General features: G+C 43.5%; 1 protein-coding gene across 1 annotated transcript; it reads right to left on the minus strand.

Annotated features, from left to right (window-relative positions):
- Window positions 1-1,705: 1,705 nt before the first annotated feature.
- Window positions 1,706-2,699, minus strand: LOC123138850 (putative F-box/LRR-repeat protein At5g02930). Its single transcript, XM_044558709.1, has one exon. It carries the CDS (start codon window positions 2,615-2,617, stop codon window positions 1,706-1,708), a length of 912 nt encoding a protein of 303 aa, XP_044414644.1. The 5' UTR covers window positions 2,618-2,699.
- Window positions 2,700-27,312: the final 24,613 nt, after the last annotated feature.

The following is a 27,312-nucleotide window of genomic DNA, read 5'->3' on the forward strand; positions in this document are numbered from 1 at the left end:
CTTCCTCTCAGGGTAGAACTTGGCATAAGAAGCAAAAAATGAAATGGACGGAAACGTTGTGGTAGCATATGTGTTTTCAGCCTTGCATTTCTGAATATTCAAAGACATGATATATCCACCAATGATCCACATCTTCTCACCCTACTCGAAAATGAATCCTGTACAGAAATGAAAAGCCAACGTAAGAGTCTGGTGTATTATCAGAAGTAAAAAAAAGGTTCAGTTACTTGACAATGAAAATCAAGACACCGAGACATGGTTGGGTAAGTATGAAGGAGATTCGCTTTACCATGTGCAACTTACCTTGACATTAATTTGGGGACAAACTTCCATTATATCTCATACAGGTATTTCTAGCTGACAATCTAATGTGAAAAACATCTAGCAAAACTGCTTCCAAATGAAAATGCCGAAAAATGTCAAAAATTCATGGCAAAGGAAATGTGAAATAAGCAATCATTACATACACTGCTAGAAATGTTATGTGTATAGACTTATATTTTTGAAGAAATTTTATGTGAACTGTAAGTCTTCCTGGTACAGAAATGGCAAATAATTTAGTGCTGAATCACAAGGAAACCGAGCACCGAATAGTTTATCCCATAAGAACAAGCAGCTGCTCAGGTCTAGGGAGCCACAAAAATTGTTACCGATTAGCACAAACTATGTATTATTCAACAACACAATAAATGAAGGTACGCTTGAACTTACATTTGAGCTTGATCAGAGCCAATCAAAATGTGAAGGTACTGTATCACTACTCTGAATAATCTATTCAGAAATTTGTGCTAGTGCCTACAAGACCAGAACTAATCAGCAAGCCCACAAGTTGCGTCTTTCTGTTTCTTTCTGCAACACAGTTAAAAATAAACATCCTCTGCCAACAAAAGGGTTGTTTTTCCTTTTGCGCTCAGATTTCCATGCCTCAAACAATCTGCAATCCTTACAAAACTGTTCTTTCTACATACTACTCCCTCCGTTCCAAATTAATTGACCTCCATTTGTCTAGACATGGATGTATCTAGAAAGTAAACAAGTATAGATACATTCGTATCTAGACAAATGAAAGTCAAGTAATTTGAAACGGAGGGAGTAATTCACAAGTTTGTACTTCACTATTTGCTTTGTTAGTTTCCGTTCCCACATATGGTTAAAACAAAGTTTCCTTCCCACACACAAAAATTAATTTTGGAATATAGCTAGAGAGCATGGAAAGTGTCATTAGTTTGCTCACGTATGTTAAGTGCAGCACACAGTAACTTGATAACTTCATAAATCCTCTCCTCGACCACGTCACACTTGACTTCAACTATGTTAAGGTGCCGTGATATTGCAGATGGTCTCTCCATTGATTTGTAGCTTCCTTTCAAATGCAGTTTATTATTTTGTCCCTACGGTAAGAAAAACAAACTTTTAAACCAAGATGGATGACTGATAATAACTATACTAGTGCAGCAACTGCCATTTAAAAGTTCTATACCATCAAAAACAGTTGAAGAGTTAGTTTCTCTAGAACTGGTGAGTTTTTCAGAATGCAAAGCAGTGGATCCAAACCAGGAGCCTCGCACCAGTACTCGTTGAGTAGTAAACTCTTTAGCTTGTTGAATGTAGGGCAGTGTTTCAAATCTCTTGCGAAAATGAACTGGAAAGAAAATACAAAAGTAAGTAAATCAAGTAAACCTTACTGAAAATGCAAGATGATGATCTAATGCCATACCTTTCTAGGTAGAGATCTCAGCTCAAGATGTGTAGCACTTGAGATACCACCCAGAAGCACAGCATCGCCGCTGCCATCATCCTTAATGGGAACACAATTGTTACATGCTTTATCATTAGCTCCACAGAAATGACCAGAGTCGTCGTAATTCAAACATACATCCGCGCAGTTAAGGCCAAGATAAACACGCGCCGTCTCTAGCGACGCCATGCTCTCAAGGCAAGGCGTTTTAGTGTCCGACGATCCGACTAGTTTCAGGATCAGAGAGACGAGGCCCGGAGCAGAAACGATCACCCGGCGACCCAAGCCGAAGTGGCAGCCGGTGATGCTCAGATGCCTCAGGGAACACGACGATATCCTGCCGACGCTGACGCTGCAGAGGTTCATCTTCAGACCCTCCAACGCTGGGCAGCCAGCGAAATCAATAAAGCTCTTTGGTAGGTCTACATCGTGAAGGTCCAGCGTTCTGAGATGCCGAGAGACGAGAGGCAGGTCGTCCAGGTAGAGGCGTAGAGGGCCGCTCACATGGAGGGTGAGCGCCCGGGCACTGCACATCACGGCGAAGCGGGTCCAGAGGTTCACGTGAGTCTGGTCTTCTTCCACGAATACCCCGAGCTTGATCTCGACAGTGTCTAGATCGGTGCGCTCACGCAGGACGAGCAGGTGGTGCATGAAGTTCCGGAGGTGCTTCTTGTCATCGAGCCCGACGATGCGCAGGCCGGTGGTGGACCTCCAGAGGTGGCGCCAGCGCCGGGCGAGCACGCACGTCCGCACGGCCGCCTGAACCGGGAGGAAGGAGAGCACGTGGTGGAGCATGCTGTCGGGGAGGGCGCTGATGTGGTCCGGGGCGCTCACCACCGTCAGCGCCGGCGCGCTCTTGCGCTTCTTCCTAGGAGGCATTACGTCGCCGGCGCCGCGAGGCAGACGACGCGAGGGATGGGAGATGGGGCAGATGGACGGAGTTTACTCGTGAGGACTTAAGTCAGACTCCGCTCTTTAAAAGCCGACGATAGGAATTGGAGATCTTTAATTGAAGCGTGAAAACTGCTTGCCAGGATATCCCATATTTTTCATATTTTTTTTAGGGTATGTTGTGATTTCATTCCAACAAACAGATACAGTATAATGATGTCAACAAGAAAACAGATACAGTATTTTTTTGTAGAGTATTGCAACATGCTTTATTATTTAGAAAAAAACATGCTTTATTATTATTAGCAAAAATGCACGTGCGTTGTAGCGGGAGAAAAAAAACATCTAGCCCTAACCCAATAGCCATAGCAAAGTGCCCATACAACTTGTGTATATGTCACTATTCAACATGCATGCTTAAATACCTACTCCCTCCGTCCGAAAATACTTGTCATTAAAATGAATAAAAGGGGATGTATCTAGACATATTTTAGTTATAGATACATCCCTTTTTATCCCTTTGTTGGAGTTGTGTCGAATATAGTGTACAAGGTAGGTTACAGTTGGACTTGTAGTTGTATCGTGTTTACATAGGATGTGGAGTCGTGTCCTAGTAGGACACTTGTATCCTAGGCCTCTCTTATATAGCGGGGGTAGACACACGATGTAACCTATCCCAATATAATAGCACCGGAATGCAGGGGAAGCCGGCGGCATGTGCCGGTGTCCAGGGCGACCAGGTGCGGTATTGTGACGGTGTCACGGGGAGGAGCGCCCGTAGTCAGGCCCCGGGGATGTAGCCATATCGGTGAACCTCGTTAACAAATCTCGGTGTCGTGCTTGTGTGATTGCTTGATCCTCGGATGATTGACGGTATGCCTCGGATTTATTCTAATAAGTGGTATCATAAGCAAGGTTGAAAAGGTCCGGGAGGCGGTGGAGTTGATTAATGAAGGAGGTTTTGAAGAGATCGTGGCTGCGGAAACTGGTCGATGGCCTAGTCGGCGGAATATTGTCTGATGCGATCGCGTGGGACAGGACAGGAGGAAGCAGCAAGACGATCTGGTCTAAAACGGGAGCGATCTGTTTGCATGGAGGACTATCGGCGATTTGGGCAAGGCGTAGTGTGCACAGGCGGTGAGCCGGATCGAATTGTCTCAGCGGTGGCGACGCGTATCGACGTGGACGACTGACCGGATTCGATCCGAAGCGCGTAAGGCACCGGTGCTGGAAGCCTAGGTCGGGACAGGTCCATGAGGCAGCGCAGGGCGTGGCCACGCACAGTCGCGGCTGGCTCAAGGAGCCGTGATGAAGCCACATGCATGCGTACAGCTAGCAAGCCGGGGATTTGTTTTGAAAAAAAAAGTGGAGACCGAGTCTCCATAGTACTGACACGGACAGGCAGGCAAATCAGTCTAGGATAAGGAAAACATCCGTCAAGCGATATGTATCTATCAGGAGCACTACTTGCGTAGGCATCAGCAAGGCAAAAGCAATTAGCTTAGCATCAGGAGTTAAAGCCAAGACAGGAGCTGCTCACGTGAAGACCAAGTTGATTGGAATTGCTATTAGTACGCGGAGGCTGTTCGTGTGCTTGGGGCATCATGTGGAAAGCTTGGATAATTTTTCGTAGGATCAGCCGTACAAAGAACCATGACGCCAACGGGTACCAAGTTTGAGGTGAAGAAGTTCACGAAACTGAAAACCTTGGGTTATGGCAGACAAGGGTGAAAGATTTGTTGGCACAAAAGGGATGCTTGAGGGCGTTGCGGGAAGTCTTGTTAGCTAAGATGGAATTATGTCTGATGGATGAAAATTTCGTGGAAGACGATTTGGGAGCCTTGAGTGTGTCATACAGTCGAACGAGTTCGGCTGGGTCAGACTGGGCAGTCTGACGGGATCGACGCAGGTCGGTTGATACAGAAGACGGTGGTGGGATCGGCGACGACGACATAGGAGCGTGATGCCGATGGTGACCGACTTCTGGGCGTGGAAACAGGTGGCACAAGCCCGAGGCTTGTGTGGCTTCGACAAGACTATGGCGCGGGATTGATTCAAGGTGGTGTATACACGGAGCTTGAAGTCGATGAGGCGCGTGGGTGGACTGATCATCTACCATGGAGTCATGTTGAAGGTGGAGCTGGATTGAGGGCTACGGCGTAAGTCGACAGAGAGTCGAAGCCTATTCAGCAGGAAAAGCGAGTGACACGCAATTCGGGCTGGAGCCCAGTGGTCTGATGGAAGCGTGAAACTCGTCATCGGTCGGTGATGATCGGTGGTACTCTGCAGTGGGGGTTGAGTGGTGTGGTTTCGCGACCCTTGAGACTCGACCAGGACAGCGGAGGCTCGACGCGGTAATAGCGGCGAGGTGTGCGGTACGCACGAGGCATGGAGACGGGCCAGGGCTCTGGTGGTCATACATGTGGTGAGACAACTGCGAATTTGACTCGGGATGACTACAAGCAACGGTGAAATTCTTTCAAGTTTCAGACAGACGGTCAAGAAAGGAGCGGTGGTGTTGAGTTCAGGTAACTCTTATGTGTGACACCCAATATGTGAGTTGTTCACTTTCACGCAGGTCAGCGATCAGTGTGTGATGGCGTTGGACTGATGCTCTGGAAGTTGGGAGCGCAAACAAGAGTAATGCGGAACTTAATTTTGCTCGAGTGTTGACTGTGGTCAAGAATAGAAGGGACTACAAGTTGCAGGTGGAGTCATATGGAGTCTTTGAAGTAGCAGCGGTGCTCATGGGATAAACTCAAGTCCAATGTACATGGAAGTTTGACGCATGGACGAACTCAAGGTGGTGGAGAATATTCGTCAAGGTGGAGTTTGTTGGAGTTGTGTCGAATATAGTGTACAAGGTAGGTTACAGTTGGACTTGTAGTTGTATCGTGTTTACATAGGATGTGGAGTCGTGTCCTAGTAGGACACTTGTATCCTAGGCCTCTCTTATATAGCGGGGGTAGACACACGATGTAACCTATGCCAACATAATAGCACCGGAACGCAGGGGAAGCCGGCGGCATGTGCCGGTGTCCAGGGCGATCAGGTGCGGTATTATGATGGTGTCACGGGGAGGAGCGCCCGTAGTCAGGCCCCGGAGATATAGCCATATCGATGAACCTCGTTAACAAATCTTGGTGTCGTACTTGTGTGATTGCTTGATCCTTGAATGATTGACGATATGCCTCGAATTTATTCTAACAATTTTGATGACAAGTAGTTTCGAACGGAGGGAGTACGTAAGCAGAACACGGATCATGAAATGAAATGATAAGAACATCCTGCCAAAGCTTCCTTGTGTGCTTGTGTGAAATCTGAAGTCATAAGAAAAAAATAACTCATCCGTTTATGGTTTTGCAAGCCAAAAGGCAACATCCGCCGCTTATTTGTCAGGAAGGCACAATGTCAAACAACGGCGGCAGTGGCAATTTCTATTTGGCGCTGCAGGCGCCGGTTTATACTGTTTTTGCTAACCGGCGCCTGTAGCAGCTGTGATAAGATACACGTTTTATATCCATTTCTTCTTTCCTCTTTGTCTTTTTTTCTCTATCCTTTTCCAAATTTGTAATAATAAATTTTTTGAAACTCGTGTTTCAAAATCCATGAACTGATTTTTTTGAAACTCATGAACCTATTTCAAAATTGATGAACTTTATTTTTCAAATTTGTTGAACATTTTTTATTTTTTTGAACTTTTTCTCAAAATCGATGAACTTTTTTTCAAAATCGATGAACTTTTTCTCAAAATTGATAAACTTCTTCCAAATCTGATGAACTTTTTTCAAATCGATGAACTTTTCTCCAAATTAGATGAACTTTTTTATTCAAATCGATGAACTGCTTTCATTGTTCGATGAACTTTTTTTAAAAAACGATGAACTTCTTTTGAGTTTGTGAACTTTATTTTGAATACATGAATGTTTTCGTTTTTTGTGAACTATTTTTTAAACACGCGGACTTTTTTTGGATGATCATGAACTTCATTTATAATATGCGCACATGTTTTCAAATAAATGAAAAATCTAAACTCTACAGCATAATGCGAAATTAATAGTGCGTCTACGTTTCTCTTCTTAAGAATACTCGCGCCGTCAAGAACCATTGGCATTTAGCTGGTGGAGTGTTTAGCATCGCTGTTTCTAAGTGCGAGGGTGTGAGATCGATCCCGATCGAGTGCTGTTTTTTCAGCCAACTTTTTTCGCACTGCAAGATTTGTGGGCCCGGAGCGCTCCTTCGGGATCCTCGCAACGATCATCGCGCTCTCAGCCATTCGTCCACATGTCGCGCTCTGGGCGCTCCCTCCGAATTTTATTTTTTATTTTTTCGCACATGTTTTCGTCTTTTTAAACGGGTTTTGGGTTTTTTTTAACGTTTTGGTTTTTCACCGGTCTTCCCTAGCTTTTCGACATTTTTTTTTAAAAAAAATATTTTTTTTGCGCAAAAAAACACATTTTTTTCGTGAGAGTCACAGTTTTGTTTTCACGAGAGGCACGGTCGTGCCTCTTGGAAACGAAAAAAAAACGTATTTTCTGTTTTTTTCCTTTCGCGAGAGGCACGGTTTTGCTTCCGCGAGAAGCACGGTTGTGCTTTCGCGAGAGTCACGGCCGTGCCTCCTTGGAAACAAAAAAAAACACGTTTTCTGTTTTTTTTTCCTTTCGCAAGAGGCACGGTTTTGCTTCCGCGAGAGGCACGGTTGTGCTTTCGCGAGAGGCGTGCCTCTTTCGAAAAGGAAAAAAAAATACATTTTTTGTTTTTTTTCTTTCACGAGAGGCACAGTTTTGCTTCCGTGAGAGGCACGGTTGTGATTTCGTCAGAGACACGGGCGTGCCTCTTTCGGAAAGGAAAAAAAACTCGTGTTCCTGGTTCGGTTTTTTCATCGGTTTCTTTCGTTCGTTTTTTCGTGAAAAAAAATCGACAAAACCTATTAACATTGGATCTAGTTTTGAAGATCTCGACGCGAGGAATCCAACGGCGAAAGCGGTTCGAGATTTGGACGCATGGTTTAAGAGATAAAACATTTTGAATAAATGGATCTACGAAAAAAAGGGAAGACTCCCACGTTGTGACAAGTGGCGCACATGCAGCGCGCCACTTGTCGCAACCTGGAGAAGTTAGAGTGATCTCCGTAAAGAGTACTCCTTAATTAGTGATTTCGGATTTCATTCATGCATTGATTGGCAGGGAAAAGAAGAATGGATTTTGCAAGTGTTTTGCAAATAAAATATGGCCATTACAACATGGATAAAAAATTCACTCACGGAAAAGATCACTCTCAGCAAATGTAAAAAGAAAGTGATGATTTGATTTATGACCCACATCAATTGTTCCCAACATGACACAGAATCATGTTTCCAACCAGAACATCTTTGTAAACCGGCTAAGAATGTATGCATTTTGTTTGGTTTGCGACTTTCCAAAAGCCCGTGTATTGCAATGGATACATATTCTTAGAAACCTGAAAAAATTACTGCTCAAACAACTTTACAAGTAGCAAAACAATATTGGAAACATTCAAAGGCATCAATGGACATAAATTTTCTAGTGGTTCAACATCAACTGTGTCAAATATATACTTTTAGGATCCGCATGCTCGTCATGCGACTTTTTTTTGATAAAACAAAATGGACTTTGTTAGGGCATGAACTGGTGCTGCCCCATGCTCGCCACATAGACCGAGTAGGTTGAGGCTATCGGTTCCATTTTAATCTCCCAACGCAAAACTGTGAGGCCACCAGGGCTGAGCCCCACACTCTCTCTCTTTTCAAGCATGGGCTGATGCATCTCCTCTACATCATGCACTCTCTCTCCCTTGTGCTCTCTCCTGCTTTTCTACCTTTCCTTGCCTTTTCGCTTGAGGAAGTTGGCTCCTCTGCAGGAATCACCTGTGGTCTGTAAGCTATCACTTTAATGTCATGGTGGCATCCGAACCTAGCTGGCATGCGGGGCACCCGTACTGGGGCTACCCGTTGGGCATGCCCTTACCGTTAAGTCACTCCTTTTCCAATAAAAAATAATTGTGGTCTTCATTTTACACAGCTAGACACCCCCATCTATGACAAGCATGACGCAGTAGATGATACACAGCCAGCCCCACCGAGCATCTCTGAGTGGTGGTTGAGGTCGAAACCGGATAAGTGAAGTAGACAAATGACATTCGATCATGTAGCCGAATACCCAATCGCGGAACATGTTATATACCAAACTGTAAGGGCGTATCTCCACACAATGTTGCCGCCATGCAGCATTCACTAGAAAATTTGAAGAACGTATATCTCTTATTTCGTAGTATGCATCCAAATATTATTCTTTGCTTTAAGAGTGCAGATATCAATTAAACTGATTTGTTCAGACCATACCTGATCATATCATTCTGCGGAGTCTCAATAACAAAGGGAAGTTAGACTAACGGTTCAATATATCTATTCATTACTGCATTCTCCTGCTTTTATCCGGGAAAAGGTTGCATTCCCTTCAATTTGAATAAACAAACTACCAGCGATCTCATGAGATTAGTTACACCATTCCGCTTCTACTAATCTGAGTACGTGACAGGCTGTTCTTAGAAAGGTAGCTCATGATCGAAAAAATGGACTCTGTTATACTCATCAGATACATGTGACCAAGGGGATTAAAGCCAGGCCTAATGCTTGATGTCTGGTGCTCCTGTGGACATGGCACGACCACCCATATGATCCTCTCTGAATATTTGATTATTGCAGCCGAATTCTGAATAGAATTAGCGTATGTATCTGCAGTTTCGGGTCTCTTGCTCCCATACATGATGTGGATCCACCAATTGGATAATCCTTTGTTGTACTGTATTGACACAAATAAATTGACATCATGAGCCAAATAAAATATGGAAGTTGGGTAATGAGTGTCAGTGTTTATCGGGAAAAACATTGTAATTAAATTGTGTGATTTCAATGAGCTGTGAGGGTTCCATTAATTTGAATCAAAATTCTGCGACCATTTATACTTGAAGGAGTGTCAAAAGGGATACTTATTGTAGATAGCATGAGCAGCCAATAACTGTTTTTACCCAACAGAAAACAATAGGTAGAGAATCTTGTGTCAATAAAATCAATCCTTCATGATTCAGAAATGGACGATGAAGTACACATAGATTAAACCATCACTAATTCAAATTTTGAACCGACCATAGACTACCAGTGTGATACTTGATGCTGGTTGTGTTGCCAAAGTTACAAAAGAGTTGCTGCTAAATTAGCAATCCACACAAACAAAGTCCATCGTTGCTGCTAAATTGGCAATCCACAAGAACAAAATCCATCAGCCTTGTACCAAATTCAGCTCTGAATTGTAAGTGCGTGAAGGACACAAAACCTACTACCAGAACATAAGCGACCAGTCATGTAATCCATACAACTTAGTGTAAGATGATAAGTGTAATAGCAAGTAGACACTGCTGGGAGCTGTGATATATACATGGGAGCATTTCAGCAAACACATGGCGAGCATGAGTGTCGCACAAACCTGCAGCTCCCTAGATTTCCATGTCTCACGGATGGTGGTGGTGGGCAGCAGCAGCAGCAGCATGTCAGACGGAGCGCCGGCGACACGAGCATGTCCGGCATGGGCGCGCTCTTGAGCAGGATGAACCGAGTGGTGAAGGGGAATGGGTCAATAGCTCCTGCGCGACATCTTTCGTAGGAATTGGACGGAGTGCGACGTTGTTGACGAAAATGGCTTTGGGGCGACACTTTTGAGCGAGAAAATAGCCCAGACATGACATGACCCTTAAGCTGAACTGATGCCCTCATTAGCTGTTATGGACTGGACCCACAACTTATCCACGTAAGCGCGGGACCCACCACTTGTCCAGTAAGCGTGGGACCCACCTCTTCACAGCTAGAAGAGACGACCGCCCGTGCCCGTCCGCCCGCCACCGCCCATTGCTTCCCCTTTCCCCATTCTTCCTCTTCTCCGGCGAGCTAGTGCAGATGTCCACCTCCTCCGCCACGCACTCAAAATGGCGTCAGTATGGTCCAGTGCCGCTCACAAGGTGCCCTGACTGCCCACGCCCAGAGCCTCTGAAACGGTGGGTTAGTAGGACTGATGAGAATGGAAATCTTGGGCGGGAATTTGTGAAGTGCTTGAGCAAAACAATGGTAGGAAGGGATGGCAATGTTAGATCTCAGTTCTTAGCCCGTTCTTTCATTGCCGTTTGCTCTGATTTCTCCATATTTTGTTTTTCCCCTCAAATTTGGAATTTAGGGTTCATGTTGTTGTTTTCAGATCCTGAAGAAATGCACACATTTCGAATGGATGGATGATTATGTTGAGAGGATTCAGTTCGAGGGCTACATTGATTCGAGCGGGGCCGCAACCTGGGAGCTCAATTTGGGGGGTGGGGTGCCACAGATGGAGAATTTGGGCTCGAGCTCGGGCAGAGGGGCGGGCAAAGTCGTGCCGATGGCGAGGTATGCGCGCAATGCTGAACTGCACTTGGAGTCTAAACTAACCGAGGAACTGAAGAAGATCAAGAAAAATTAAATGGAGATGACCGATTTGCAGAAGCAAGCAAATATCATGGCAAAGGGGGTTCTATTGTTGTGTCATTGCTCTGTTTTTGTTTTACTTGTTGTTCATCTGTAAATAGAGGGGGCATTTAGGTCTGTCAGGGCAGAGGATGCGATCTGTGCGCCATGCCAAGTTCATGTAACTGAATCAAAGCAGAAATATTCAGTGTTCATGCTCTATTCTTGTTCTTCAGTTAACAGAGTGCAGACCCCCAAATTCAGTTTCTAGTAAAAAAAAATCTTCCTGCTGAATAGATGTTGGGCCGTGAAAAAATAACGAGGCCCAAATAGAGACAAGCCCACCCGCGTAGGGGCACCAGCCCAGTTTTATAGCATAGAGGCACCCATATTTAGAAAAAAATGTTCGACTAAAAACTCAAAATAAAATGTTGCTTCGGCAAATAAACCTTTAACAAACATATACTTCTTTACATATTTGTTGCTGAAGGAAATATGCCCTAGATGCAATAATAAAGTTGTTATTAATATTTCCTTATATCATTATAAATGTTATTATTCATGCTAGAATTGTATTAACCGGAAACTTAGTACATGTGTGAATACATAGACAAACAGAGTGTCACTAGTATGCCTCTACTTGACTAGCTCGTTAATCAAAGATGGTTAAGTTTCCTAGCCATAGACATGAGTTGTCATTTGATGAACGAGATCACATCATTAGAGAATGATGTGATTGACTTGACCCATCCGTTAGCTTAGCACTATGATCGTTTAGTTTATTGCTATTGCTTTCTTCATGACTTATACATGTTCCTATGACTACGAGATTATGCAACTCCCGGATACTGGAGGAACACTTAGTGTGCTATCAAATGTCACAACGTAACTGAGTGATTATAAAGATGCTCTACAGGTGTATCCGATGGTGTTTGTTGAGTTGGTATAGATCGAGATTAGGATTTGTCACTCCGATTGTCGGAGAGGTATCTCTGGGCCCTCTCGGTAATGCACATCACTATAAGCCTTGCAAGCAATGTGACTAATGAGTTAGTAGCGGGATGATGCACTACGGAACGAGTAAAGAGACTTGCCGGTAATGAGATTGAACTAGGTATGATACCGACGATCGAATCTCGGGCAAGTAATGAAGGAAATATGCCCTAGAGGCAGTAATAAAATTAATTGTTATTTATATTTCCATATATCATGATAAATGCTTATTATTCATGCTAGAATTGTATTAACTGGAAACTTAGTACATATGTGAATACATAGACAAACAGAGTGTCACTAGTATGCCTCTACTTGACTAGCTCGTTAATCAAAGATGGTTAAGTTTCCTAGCCATAGACATGAGTTGTCATTTGATGAACGGGATCACATCATTAGAGAATGATGTGATTGACTTGAACCATTCCGTTAGCTTAGCACTTGATCGTTTAGTATGTTGCTATAGCTTTCTTCATGACTTATACATGTTCCTATGACTATGAGATTATGCAACTCCCGAATACCGGAGGAACACTTTGTGTGCTATCAAACGTCATAACGTAACTGGGTGATTATAAAGATGCTCTACAGGTGTCTCCGATGGTGTTTGTTGAGTTGGCATAGATCGAGATTAGGATTTGTCACTCCGATTGTCGGAGAGGTATCTCTGGGCCCTCTCGGTAATGCACATCACAATAAGCCTTGCAAGCAATGTGACTAATGAGTTAGTTACGGGATGATGCATCACGGAACAAGTAAAGAGACTTGCTGGTAACGAGATTGAACTAGGTATTGAGATACCCACGATCGAATCTCGGGCAAGTAACATACCGATGACAAAGGGAACAACGTATGTTGTTATGCGGTTTGATCGATAAAGATCTTCGTAGAATATGTGGAAGCCAATATGAGCATCCAGGTTCCGCTATTGGTTATTGACTGGAGACGTGTCTCGGTCATGTCTACATAGTTCTCGAACCCGTAGGGTCTGCATGCTTAAACGTTCGATGATGATCGGTATTATGAGTTTATGTGTTTTTGATGTACCGAAGGTAGTTCGGAGTCCCGGATGTGATCACGGACATGACGAGGAGTCTCGAAATGGTCGATACATGAAGATTTATACATTGGACGGCTATATTCGGACACCAGAAGTGTTTCGGATGGTTTCGGATAAAACCAGAGTGCCGGAGGGTTACCGGAACCCCCCTGGGGAACTAATGGGCCTAGATGGGCCTTAGTGGAGAGAGAGAGGGGCGGCCAGGGCAGGCCGCATGCTCCCCCCTTGAGTCCGAATTGGACTAGGAGGGGGGGGGAGGGCGCCCCCCTTTTCCTTCCCCTCTCCCACTCCTTCCTTCCCCCTCCTAGTAGGACAAGGAAAGGAGGAATCCTACTCCTACTAGGAGGAGGATTCCTCCCCTCCTTGGCGTGCCATATGGCCGGCCGGCCTCCCCCTTTCTCCTTTATATACAGGGGTAGGGGGCACCCTAGAACACACAAGTTGACATTGTTTAGCAGTGGGCGGTGCCCCCCTCCACAGATTTCCACCTTGGTCATATTGTTGTAGTGCTGCGGTGAAACCCTGCGTCGGTAACTTCATCAACACCGTCATCACGCCATCGTGCTGACGAAACTCTCCCTCGACCTCAGCTAGATCTGGAGTTCGTGGGACGTCACCGAGCTGAATGTGTGCAGATCATGGAGGTGTCGTACTTTCGGTACTAGGATCGGTTGGATCGCGAAGAAGTTCGACTACATCAACCGCGTCACTTGACACTTCCGCTTACGGTCTACGAGGGTACGTGGACTACACTCTCTCGCTTATTTCTAGGCATCACATGGATCTTGCATGATTGTAGGACTTTTTTTGAAATTACTGCGTTCCCCAACAGTGGTATCAGAGCCAGGTTTATGCGTAGATGTTATATGCACGAGTAGAACACAAATTGGTTGTGGGCGATAATACTCATACTACTTACCAGCATATGCTACGTCTTGAGCTAGCATTGGTTTTCCCCGAAGAGGAGAGGGTGATGCAGCAAGTGTAGCGTAAGTATTTTCCTCAGTTTTGAGAACCAAGGTATTAATCCAGTAGGAGGCTCCTCAAAAGTCCCACACACCTACACAAACAAACTGAGAACTCACAACCAACGCAATAAAGGGGTTGTCAATCCCTTTACGGCCACTTACGAAAGTGAGATCTAATAGAGATAGTAACATATTTTTGGTATTTTGTAATATAGATGCAAAAAGTAAAGAATGCAAATAAAAGTAGATTGAAAGCAAATATGATAAGAGATAGACCCAGGGGCCATAGGTTTCACTAGAGGCTTCTCTCGAGATAGCATAAGTACTACGGTGGGTGAACAAATTACTGTCGAGCAATTTATAGAAAAGCGCATAGTTATGAGATTATCTAGGCATAATCATGTATATAGGCATCACGTCCATAACAAGTAGACCGACTCCTGCCTGCATCTACTACTATTACTCCACACATCGACCGACTCCTGCCTGCATCTAGAGTATTAGTTTCATAAGAATAGAGTAACGCGTTAAGCAAGATGACATGATGTAGAGGGATAAACTCATGCAATATGATATAAACCCCATCTTAATATCCTCGATGGCATCAATACAATACGTGTCTTGGAACCCTTTCTGTCACTGGGTAAGAACACCACAAGATTGAACCCAAAGCTAAGCACTTCTCCCATGGCAAGAAAGACCAATCTAGTAGGCCAAACCAAACTGATAATTTGAAGAGACTTGCAAAGATAACTCAATCATACATAAAAGAATTCAGAGAAGATTCAAATATTATTCATAGATAAACTTGATCATAAACCCACAATTCATCGGATCTTGACAAACACACTGCAAAAAGAGATTACATCGAATAGATCTCCACAAGAGAGGGGGAGAATATCGTATTGAGATCCAAAAAGAGAGAAGAAGCCATCTAGCTAATAACTATGGACCCATAGGTCTGTGGTAAACTACTCACAACTCATCGAAGGGGCAAGGATGTTGATGTAGAAGCCCTCCGTGGTTGATTCCCCCTCCGGCAGAGTGTCGGTGAAGGCTCCAAGATGGGATCTCGCGGATACAGGAGGTAACGGCGGTGGAAATTGTGTTTCGTGGTGCTCCTGGATGTTTTGGGGTCCGTAGGTATATATAAGAGGAATAAGTACGTCGGTGGCCGCCCGAGGGGCCCACGAGACAGGGGGCATGCCCTATAGGGGGGGCGGCCCCCTATCTCGTGGGGCCCTCAGAAGCTTCTTGACTTGCACTCCAAGCTCTCTGGATCATGTTCGTTCCAAAAATCACGCTCCCGAAGGTTTCATTCCGTTTGGACTCCGTTTGATATTCCTTTTCTTCGAAATACTGAAATAGGCAAAAAAAAACAGCAATATGGGCCGGGCCTCCGGTTAGTAGGTTAGTCCCAAAAATGATATAAATGTGTAAAATAAAGCCCATAAACATCCAAAAGGGGTAATATAATAGCATGGAACAATCAAAAATTATAGATACGTTGGAGACGTATCAAGCATCCCCAAGCTTAATTCCTGCTCGTCCTCGAGTAGGTAAATGATAAAAAAGAAATTTTTGATGTGGAATGCTACCTAGCATAATTCATAATGTGGTTTTCTTTATTGTGGCATGAATGTTCAGATCCAAATGATTCAAAATAAAAGCTTATAAAACATAAAAATAATAATGCTTCAAAGCATACTAACAAATAATCATGTCCTATCAAAATAGCATAGCCAAAGAAAGCTTATTCCTACAAAATCATATAGTTAGGCCATGCTTCATTTTCATTACACAAAATACTCCCTTCATGCACAACCCCGATGACGAGCCGAGCAATTGTATCATACTTTTTAACGCGATTCAGCTTTTTCAACTCTTACGCAATACATGAGCGTAAGCCATGGACATAACACTATGGTGGTATATGGTGGTTGTGAGGACAAAAAGAGGGATAAGATAGTCTCACATCAACTAGGCGTACTAACGGGCTATAAGGAGATGCCCATTAATAGATATCAATGTGAGTGAGTAGGGATTGCCATGCAACGGATGCACTAGAGCTATAAATATATGAAAGCTCAACAAAAGAAACTAAGTGGGTGTGCATCCAACTTGCTTGCTCATGAAGACCTAGGGCATTTTGAGGAAGCCCATCATTGGAATATACAAGCCAAGTTCTATAATGAAAAGTTCCCACTTAGTATATGAAAATGAAAACATAGGAGACTCTCTATCATGAAGATCATGGTGCTATTTTGAAGCACAAGTGTGGAAAAAGAGATAGTAGCATTGTCCCTTCTCTCTTTTTCTCTCATTTTATTTTTTTCTTCTTTTTCTTTTTCTCTTTTTCCCTTTTTTTCTTTGGCCTTTTTTTTCCTTTTTGGCCTTTCTCATTTTTTTCTTTTCTCATTTTTTCTTTCTTTTTGTAAAGTCCGAAGTCTCATCCCGACTTGTGGGGGAATCATAGCCTTCATCATCCTTTCCTCACTAGGACAATGCTCTAATAATGAATATCATCACACTTTTATGGATTTACAACTCAAGAATTACAACTCAAAGCTAGAACAAGATATGCCTCTATATAAATGCCTCCGGCGGTGTACCGGGATATGCAATGAATCAAGAGCGACATGTATGAAAATTATGAAGGTGGCCTTGCCACAAATACGATGTCAACTACATGATCATGCAAAGAGAAATATGACAAAAGTAATGTGTGTCATATGAACAAAACGGTGGAAAGTTGCATGGCAATATATCTCGGAATGGCTATGGAAATGCCATAATAGGTAGGTATGGTGGCTGTTTTGAGGAAGGTAGATAAAGGGTTTATGATACGGCGAAAGTCGCGCGGTAATAATAAAGGCTAGCAAAGTAAAAGGATGAGTGTGCATATGTCCATGGACTCACATTAGTCAAAAAGAACTCATATACTTATTGCAAAAGTCTACTTCACCCTCGAAGCAAAGTACTACTACGCATGCCCCAAGAGGGATAGATTGGTAGGAAAAGACCATCGCTCGTCCCTGACTGCCACTCATAAGGAAGACAATCAAAAGAGCACCTCATGCAACAAATTTGTCACACAACTTTTACCATACGTGCATGATATGGGACTTGCCAACTTCAACAAAAGTATTTCTCAATTTCATAATTACCCACTAGCATGACCCTAACATTACTACCTTTATATCTTAAAACAATTATCAAGCATCAAGTTGATCATAGCATCCAATTCTTTTTCTATGAGAGTTTTTATTATACCCAACTTGGATGCTCATCATTCTAAGACCAACTTTGTAACCATAGCAAATACCATGCTGTTCTAATAGACTCTCAAAATAATATAAGTGAAGAATGAGAGACTAGCAATTTCTTCAAAATTATTCCACCGCCTTGCTCTAAAAGATATAAGTGAAGTACTAGAGCAAAAACTATCAAGCTCAAAAGATATAAGTGAAGCACATAGAGTATTCTAGCAAATTCAAATCAAATAGGCTTCTCCCAAAAGGTGTGTACAGCAAGGATGATTGTGGAAAACTAAAAAGCAAAGACTAATATAATACACGACGCTCCAAGCAAAACACATATCATGTAGCCAATAAAAATATAGCTCCAAGTAAAGTTACCAATGAACGAAGACGAAAGAGGGGATGTCTTCCCGGGGCATCCCCAAGCTTAGGCTTTTGGCTATCCTTGAATATCTTGGGGTGCCATGGGCATCCCCAAGCTTAGGCTCTTGCCACTCCTTATTCCATAGTCCATAAAAGCTTTACCCAAAACTTGAAAACTTCACAACACAAAACTCAACAGGAAATCTTATAAGCTCCGTTAGTGAAAGAAAACAAAACCACCACATAAGGTACTGCCATGAACTCATTCTTTATTTATTTTGGTGTTAAACCTACTGTATTCCAACTTCCTTATGGTTTATAAACTAATTTACTAGCCATAGATGCATTGAAATAAGCAAACAACACACGAAAAACAGAATCTGTCAAAAACAGAACAGCCTGTAGCAATCTGTAACTAACGCAAACTTCTGGAACTCTAAAAATCCTACCAAAATAGGACGTACTGGAAAATTTGGCTATTGATCAGAAGAAAAGAGAACCAATGCAAAAGCACGTTTCTGTGATTTATTGAATTGTTTCTCGTGAGCGCAAAGTTTCTGTTTTTCAGCAGAATCAAATCAACTATCATCGTAGTTTATCCTATAGGTTCTACTTGGCACAAACACTAACTAAAAGATAAAAACACATCTAAACAGAGAGTAGATGCAAGATTTATTCCTAAATAGGAGCAAAAACAAAAAAACACAAAGAAAAATCGGGTTGCCTCCCAACTAGCGCTATCGTTTAACGCCCCTAGCTAGGCATAAAAGCGAAGATAGATTCAGGTGGTGCCATCTTCAGCACTCAACTTTTTAATGGAGTTGTGTTCAGGTCCGGGAGGCTCTTTGCACTCCCCTTCATGCTCAGAGGTCCTTTTATCTAAGGCATCCAACCGGTTATTACAAAGTACAATCAAGTTATTCATGCGGTTGATACTCCCACCAATATTCTTAAGTGGTTCAAATTTTTTTTGCAATTCACAAAGTTTCTCTAAAATTTGAGTTCCTTCAAGAGAGAAGGAAGATCCCTTTTTTAAGGGAAGTACTCCTACTATCCCTTCTATAATTTCATAAGCGAAACTAGGATCAATTTCGATAAAACATCCTTTTGCGGCAAAATCAAGAAGTTGTCTATGCGATAGGGTTAACCGAACATAAAAATTGCGCATTAAAATCTCGAAATCTCCTTCCACGGCACAACTACAATAAGATTCTAACATCCTAAATCAAGCATCTTTCAAATTTTCTCCTTGTCCTTGCTTGAAGTGAAGAACTTCAAAATTGGGAGACGGAGGGATAAAGACCGAGCTAGCCATGACGACAAGGCAAACGAGCAAACACACGGGCAACGGAAAAAGGCAAGCGAAAAGAGAGAAGGAGATTGGGAAAGAGAGGGCGAATAAAACGGCAAGGGTGAAGTGGGGGAGAGGAAAACGAGAGGCAAATAATGTAAATGCGAGGGAGATGGGTTTGTGATGGGTACTTGGTATGTCTTGACTTGAGCGAAGACCTCCCCGACAACGGCACCAGAAATCCTTCTTGCTACGTCTTGAGCTAGCGTTGGTTTTCCCCGAAGAGGAGAGGGTGATGCAGCAAGTGTAGCGTAAGTATTTCCCTCAGTTTTGAGAACCAAGGTATCAATCTAGTAGGAGGCTCCTCAAAAGTACCACACACCTACACAAACAAACTGAGAACTCGCAACCAACGCAATAAAGGGGTTGTCAATCCCTTCACGGCCACTTACGAAAGTGACATCTAATACAAATAGTAATATATTTTTGGTATTTTGTAATATAGATGCAAAAAGTAAAGATGCAAATAAAAGTAGATTGAACGCAAATATGATAAGAGATAGACCCGGGGGCCATAGGTTTCACTAGAGGCTTCTCTCGAGATAGCATAAGTATTACGGTGGGTGAACAAATTACTGTCGAGCAATTGATAGAAAAGCACATAGTTATGAGATCATCTAGGCATGATCATGTATATAGGCATCACGTCCATAACAAGTAGACCGACTCCTGCTTGCATCTACTACTATTACTCCACACATCGACCAACTCCTGCCTGCATCTAGAGTATTAAGTTCATAAGAACTGAGTAACGCATTAAGCAAGATGACATGCTGTAGAGGGATAAACTCATGCAATATGATATAAACCCTATCTTGTTATCCTCGATGGCAACAATACAATACGTGTCTTGCAACCCTTCCTGTCACTGGGTAAGAACACCACAAGATTGAACCCAAAGCTAAGCACTTCTCCCATGGCAAGAAAGACGAATCTAGTAGGCCAAACCAAACTGATAATTCGAAGAGACTTGCAAAGATAACTCAATCATACATAAAAGAATTCAGAGAAGATTCAAATATTATTCATAGACAAAGTTGATCATAAACCCACAATTCATCGGGTCTCGACAAACACACCGCAAAACGAGATTACATCGAATTAGATCTCCACAAGAGAGGGGGAGAACATTGTATTGAGATCCAAAAAGAGAGAAGAAGCCATCTAGCTAATAACTATGGACCCGTAGGTCTGTGGTAAACTACTCACAACTCATCGGAGGGGCAAGGATGTTGATGTAGAAGCCCTCCATGGTTGATTCCCCCTCCGGCAGAGTGCTGACGAAGGCTCCAAGATGGGATCTCGCGGATACAGGAGGTTACGGCGGTGGAAATTGTGTTTCGTGGTGCTCCTGGATGTTTTCAGGGTCCGTAGGTATATATAGGAGGAAGAAGTACGCCGGTGGCCGCCCGAGGGGCCCACGAGACAGGGGGGCACACCCTACAGGGGGGGGGGCGGCCCCCTATCTCGTGGGGCCCTCGGAAGCTTCTTGACTTGCACTCCAGGCTCTCCGGATCATGTTCGTTCCAAATATCACGCTCCCGAAGGTTTCATTCCGTTTGGACTCCGTTTGATATTCCTTTTCTTCGAAATATTGAAATATGCAAAAAACAGCAATACGGGCTGGGCCTCCGGTTAGTAGGTTAGTCCCAAAAATAATATAAATGTGTAAAATAAAGCCCATAAACATCCAAAAGGGGTAATATAATAGCATGGAACAATCAAAATTTATAGATACGTTTGAGACGTATCAGCATGTCATACTTTGATTTGGCGGTATTGCTGGATGAAGCGGCCCAGACCGACATTACGCGTACGCTTACGCGGGATTGGTTCTACCAACATACTTTGCACACAGGTGGCTGGCGGGTGACAGTTTCTCCAACTTTAGTTGAATCAAATGTGGCTACACCCGGTCCTTGTTGAAGGTTAAAACAACAAAGTAGAGGACGTCTAACTTGTTTTTGCAGGGCATGTTGTGATGTGATATGGTCAAGACATGATGCTAAATTTTATTGTATGAGATGATCATGTTTTGTAACGGAGTTATCGGCAACTGGTAGGAGCCATATGGTTGCTGCTTTATTGTATGCAATGCAATCGCCCTGTAATTGTTTTTACTTTATCACTAAGCGGTAGCGATAGTCATAGAAACAATAGTTGGCGAGACGACAACGATGCTACGATGGAGATCAAGGTGTCGTGCCGGTGATGATGGTGATCATGACGGTGCTTTGGAGATGGAGATCAAAGGCACAAGATGATGATTACCATATCATATCATTTATATTGATTGCATGTGATGTTTATCCTTTATGCATCTTATTTTACTCTGATTAACGGTAGCATTATAAGATGTTCTCTCACTAAATTTCAAGGTACAAGTGTTCTCCCTGAGTACGCACCGTTGCGAAAGTTCATTGTGCCGAGACACCACGTGATGATCGGGTATGATAAGCTCTACGTTCACATACAACGGGTACAAGCCAGTTTTGCACACGCAGAATACTCAGGTTAAACTTGATGAGCTTAGCATATGCAGATATGGCCTCGGAACACTAAGACCGAAAGGTCGAGCGTGAATCATATAGCAGATATGATCAACATAGTGATGTTCACCATTAAAAACTACTCCATCTCACGTGATGGTCCGACATGGTTTAGTTGATTTGGATCACGTGATCACTTAGATGATTAGAGGGATGTCTATCTAAGTGGGAGTTCTTAAGTAATATGATTAATTGAACTTTAATTTATCATGAACTTAGTACCCGATAGTATTTTGCATGTCCATGTTGTTGTAGATCAATGGCCTCTGCTACTGTTACTTTGAATTTTAATGCATTCCTAGAGAAAGCTAAGTTGAAATATGATGGTAGCAACTACACGGACTGGGTCCGTAACTTGAGGATTATCCTCATTGCTGCATAGAAGAATTATGTCCTGGAAGCACAGCTAGGTGCCAGGCCTGCTGCAGATGTTGCTGACGACATTAAGAACGTTTGGCAGAGTAAAGCTGATGACTACTCGATAGTTTAGTGTGCCATGCTTTACGGCTTAGAACCGGGACTTCGATGATATTTTAAATGTCATGGATCACATGAGATGTTCCAGGAGTTGAAGTTAATATTTCAAGCAAATGCCCGGATTGAGAGATATGAAGTCTCCAATAAGCTCTACAGCTGCAAAATGGAGGAGAATAGTTTTGTCAGTGAATATATACTCAGAATGTCTGGGTACCACAACCACTTGACTCAGCTGGGAGTTAATCTTCCTGATGATAGTGTTATTGACAGAGTTCTTCAATCAATGCCAGCAAGCTATAAGAGCTTCATGATGAACTATAATATGCAAGGGATGGATAAGATGATTCCCGAGCTCTTCGCAAGGCTAAAGGCTGCGGAGGTAGAAATCAAGAAGGAGCATCAAGTGTTGATGGTCAACAAGACCACCAGTTTCAAGAAAAAAGGGTAAAGGGAAGAAGGGGAACTTCAAGAAGAACAGCAAGCAAGTTGCTGCTCAAGTGAAGAAGCCCAAGTCTAGACCTAAGCCTGAGACTGAGTGCTTCTACTGCAAAGGGATTGGTCACTCGAAGCGGAACTGCCCCAAGTATTTGGCGGATAAGAAGGATGGCAAGGTGAACAAAGGTATATGTGATATACATGTTATTGATGTGTACCTTACTAATGATCGCAGTAGTGCCTGGGTATTTGATATTGGTTTTGTTGCTAATATTTGCAACTCAAAACAAGGACTGCAGATTAAGCGAAGATTGGCTAAGGACGAGGTGACGATGCGGGTGGGAAATGGTTCCTAAGTCGATGTGATCACGGTCGGCATGCTACCTGTACATCTACCTTCGGGATTAGTTTTAGATCTGAATAATTGTTATTTGGTGCTAGCGTTGAGCATGAACATTATATCTGGATCTTGTTTGATGGGAGATGGTTATTCATTTAAATCTGAGAATAATGGTTGTTCTATTTATATTAGTAATATCTTTTATGGTCATGCACCCTTGAATAATGGTCTAATTTTTTTTGAATCTCGATAGTAGTGATACACATATTCATAATATTGAAGCAAAAAGACGCAGAGTTGATAATGATGGTGCAACTTATTTGTGGCACTGCCATTTGGGTCATATTGGTGTAAAGCGCATGAAGAAACTCCATTCTGATGGATGTCAAGACTGCATTCCTAAATGGATTTCTGGAAGAAGAGTTGTATATGATGCAACCTGAAGGTTTTGTCGATCCAAAGGATGCTAACAAAGTGCGCAAGATCCATCCATCCATTTATGGACTGGTGCAAGCATCTCGGAGTTGGAATAAACGCTTTGATAGTGTGATAAAAGCATACAGTTTTATACAGACTTTTGGAGAAGCGTGTATATTTACAAGAAAGTGAGTGGGAGCTCTGTAGCATTTCTAATATCATATGTGGATGCCATATTATTGATTGGAAATGATATAGAATTTATGGATATCATAAAAGGATACTTGAACAAGAGTTTTTCAATGAAAGACCTCGGTGAGGCTGCTTATATATTGGGCATCAAGATCTATAGAGATAGATCAAGACACTTAATTGGACTTTCACAAAGCACATACCTTGATAAAGTTTTGAAGAAGTTCAAAATGGATCAAGCAAAGAAAGGGTTCTTGCCTGTGTTACAAGGTGTGAAGTTGAGTTAGACTCAATGCCCGACCACTGCAGAAGATAGAGAGAAAATGAAAGTCATTCCCTATGCTTCAGCCATAGGTTCTATCATGTATGCAATGCTGTGTACCAGACCTGATGTGTGCGTTGCTATTAGTTTAGCAGGGAGGTACCAAAGTAATCAAGGAGTGGATCACTGGACAACGGTCAAAAACATCCTGAAATACCTGAAAAGGACTAAGGATATGTTTTTGATTTATGGAGGTGACAAAGAGCTCGTCGTAAATGGTTACATCGATGCAAGCTTTGACACTGATCTGGATAACTCTAAGTCACAAACTGGATATGTATTTATATTGAGTGGTGGAGCTGTCAGTTGGTGCAGTTCTAAGTAAAGCATCGTGGCAGGATCTACGTGTGAAGCGGAGTACATAGCTGCTTTGGAAGCAGCAAATGAAGGAGTCTGGATGAAGGAGTTCATATCCGATCTAGGTGTCATACCTAGTGCATCGGGTCCAATGACAATCTTTTGTGACAATACTGGTGCAATTGCTTTGACAAAGGAATCCAGATTTCACAAGAGAACCAAGCACATCAAGAGACGCTTCAATTCGATCCGCGATCAAGTCAAGGAGAGAGACATAGAGATTTGGAAGATACATACGGATCTGAATGTTGCAGACCCGTTGACTAAGCCTCTCTCACGCGCAAAACATGATCAACACCAAGACTCCATGGGTGCTAGAATCATTACTATGTAATCTAGATTATTGACTCTAGTGCAAGTGGGAGACTGAAGGAAATATGCCCTAGAGGCAATAATAAAGTTGTTATTTATATTTCCTTATATCATGATAAATGTTTATTATTCATGCTAGAATTTTATTAACCGGAAACTTAGTACATGTGTTAATACATAGACAAACAGAGTGTCACTAGTATGCCTCTATTTGACTAGCTCGTTAATCAAAGATGGTTAAGTTTCCTAGCCATATACATGAGTTGTCATTTGATGAACGGGATCACATCATTAGAGAATGATGTGATTGACTTAACCCATTCCGTTAGCTTAGCACTTGATCATTTAGTATGTTGCTATAGCTTTCTTCATGACTTATACATGTTCCTATGACTATGAGATTATGCAACTCCCGAATACCGGATGAACACTTTGTGTGCTATCAAACGTCACAACGTAACTGGGTGATTATAAAGATGCTCTACAGGTGTCTCCGATGGTGTTTGTTGAGTTGGCATAGATCGAGATTAGGATTTGTCACTCCGATTGTCGGAGAGGTATCTCTGGGCCCTCTCGGTAATGCACATCACTGTAAGCCTTGCAAGCAATGTGACTAATGAGTTAGTTATGGGATGATGCATTATGGAACTAGTGTAGAGACTTGCCGGTAACGAGATTGAACTAGGTATTGAGATACCGACGATCGAATCTCGGGCAAGTAACATACCAATGACAAAGGGAACAACGTATGTTGTTATGCGGTTTGACCGATAAAGATCTTCGTAGAATATGTGGGAGCCAATATGAGCATCCAGGTTCCTCTATTGGTTATTGACCGGAGACGTGTCTCGGTCATGTCTACATAGTTCTCGAACCCGTATGGTCCGCACGCTTAAACATTTGATGACGATCGGTATTATGAGTTTATGTGTTTTTGATGTACCAAAGGTAGTTCGGAGTCCCGTATGTGATCACGAACATGAAGAGGAGTCTCGAAATGGTCGAGACATAAAGATTGATATATTGGACGGCTATATTCGGACACCGGAAGTGTTCCGGGTGGTTTCATATAAAACCGGAGTGCTGGAGGGTTACCGGACCCCCCCGGGGAACTAATTGGCCTAGATGGGACTTAGTGGAGAGATAGAGGGGCTGCCAGGTCAGGCCTCGGGCCCCCTCCCCCTTGAGTCCGAATTGGACTAGGAGGTGGGGGTGGGGCGCCACCCTTTTCCTTCCCCTCTCCCACTCCTTCCTTCCCCCTCCTAGTAGGACTAGGAAAGGAGGAATCCTACTCCTACTAGGAGGAGGATTCCTCCCCTCCTTGGTGCGCCATAGGGCCGGCCAGCCTCCCCCCTTGCTCCTTTATATACGGGGGCAGGGGGTGAGGGAGTCCGGGATTAAGGGGTCCTCGAACAGCCGGACTATATACTTTGGCCGGACTGTTGGACTATGAAGATACAAGATTGAAGACTTCGTCCCGTGTCCGGATGGGACTCTCCTTTGCGTGGAAGGCAAGCTTGGCAATTCAGATATGTAGATCTCCTTCTCTGTAACCGAATGTGTGTAACCCTAGCCCCCTCCGGTGTCTATATAAACCGGAGGATTTGGTCCGTAGGACAAGAACAATCATAATCATAGGCTAGCTTCTAGGGTTTAGCCTCTACGATCTCATGGTAGATCAACTCTTGTAATACTCATACCATCAAGATCAATCAAGCAGGAAGTAGGGTATTACCTCCATCGAGAGGGCCCGAACCTGGGTAAAACATCGTGTCCCCCACCTCCTGTTACCATTAGCCTTAGACGCACAGTTCAGGGCCCCCTACCCGAGATACGCCAGTTTTGACACCAACATTAGTGCTTTCATTGAGAGTTCCACTGTGCCGTCGCGATAAGGCTTGATGGCTCCTTCAGTCATCTTCAACGATGCGGTCCAGGGGGAGGTTTTCCTTCTCAGACAGATCTTCATATTCGGCGGCTTCGTACTGCGGGCCAACTCGCTTGGCCATCTGGAGCAGATCGATAGCTACGCCCCTGCTCATCAGGTTAGGTTTGGAAGCTTGAACTATACTGCCGACATCCGCGGAGACTTGATCTTCGACGGATTCGAGCCCATGTCAAGTGCGTTGAACAGTCACGACGAGCATGACTTAGATCTGCCATCGGACAGTGTTCGGGAGATTGCACCTGCGGCGGCACCAGGAATCAATCCGGAGCAGATCATGCCATCCGAGGACGGGTGGATGGACCCCGCCACGGAGGCCGCACACTCATCGGCCTTGGAGTCGAACACTGACCCCACCTCCTATGAGGCTGGTATCATTGGACCCTGGGACTCATCTCCGGCTATAGGATCCAAACCGCGTACGTCCATGCCTATCGAATCTGATTGGGCACCGGTCATGGAGTTCACCTCCATGGATATCTTTCAGCACTCGCCCTTGGGTGATGTGCTAAATTCACTAAGGTCTGTCTCCTTGTCAGGAGACTCTTGGCCGAACTATGTCCGGCTCGAGTGGGAAGCGGACGATGAAGAAATTCGTTCCCCACCCACCACCCACTTATAGCCACTGTCGATGACTTAACCGACATGCTTGACTTAAACTCCGAAGACATCGATGGTATGGATGACGATGTAGGAGAAGAACAGGAACCACCGCCTATAGGGCGCTGGACAACCACCTCATCGTATGATATATATATGGTGGACACCCCCAAAGAAAGCAATGGCGATGATGCAACAAAAGATAATCCCCTGGAGAAGCAATCTAGGCACCGGC

Source organism: Triticum aestivum, chromosome 6B (genome assembly GCF_018294505.1).
Source record: "Triticum aestivum cultivar Chinese Spring chromosome 6B, IWGSC CS RefSeq v2.1, whole genome shotgun sequence".
Classification (NCBI taxonomy): domain Eukaryota; kingdom Viridiplantae; phylum Streptophyta; class Magnoliopsida; order Poales; family Poaceae; genus Triticum; species Triticum aestivum.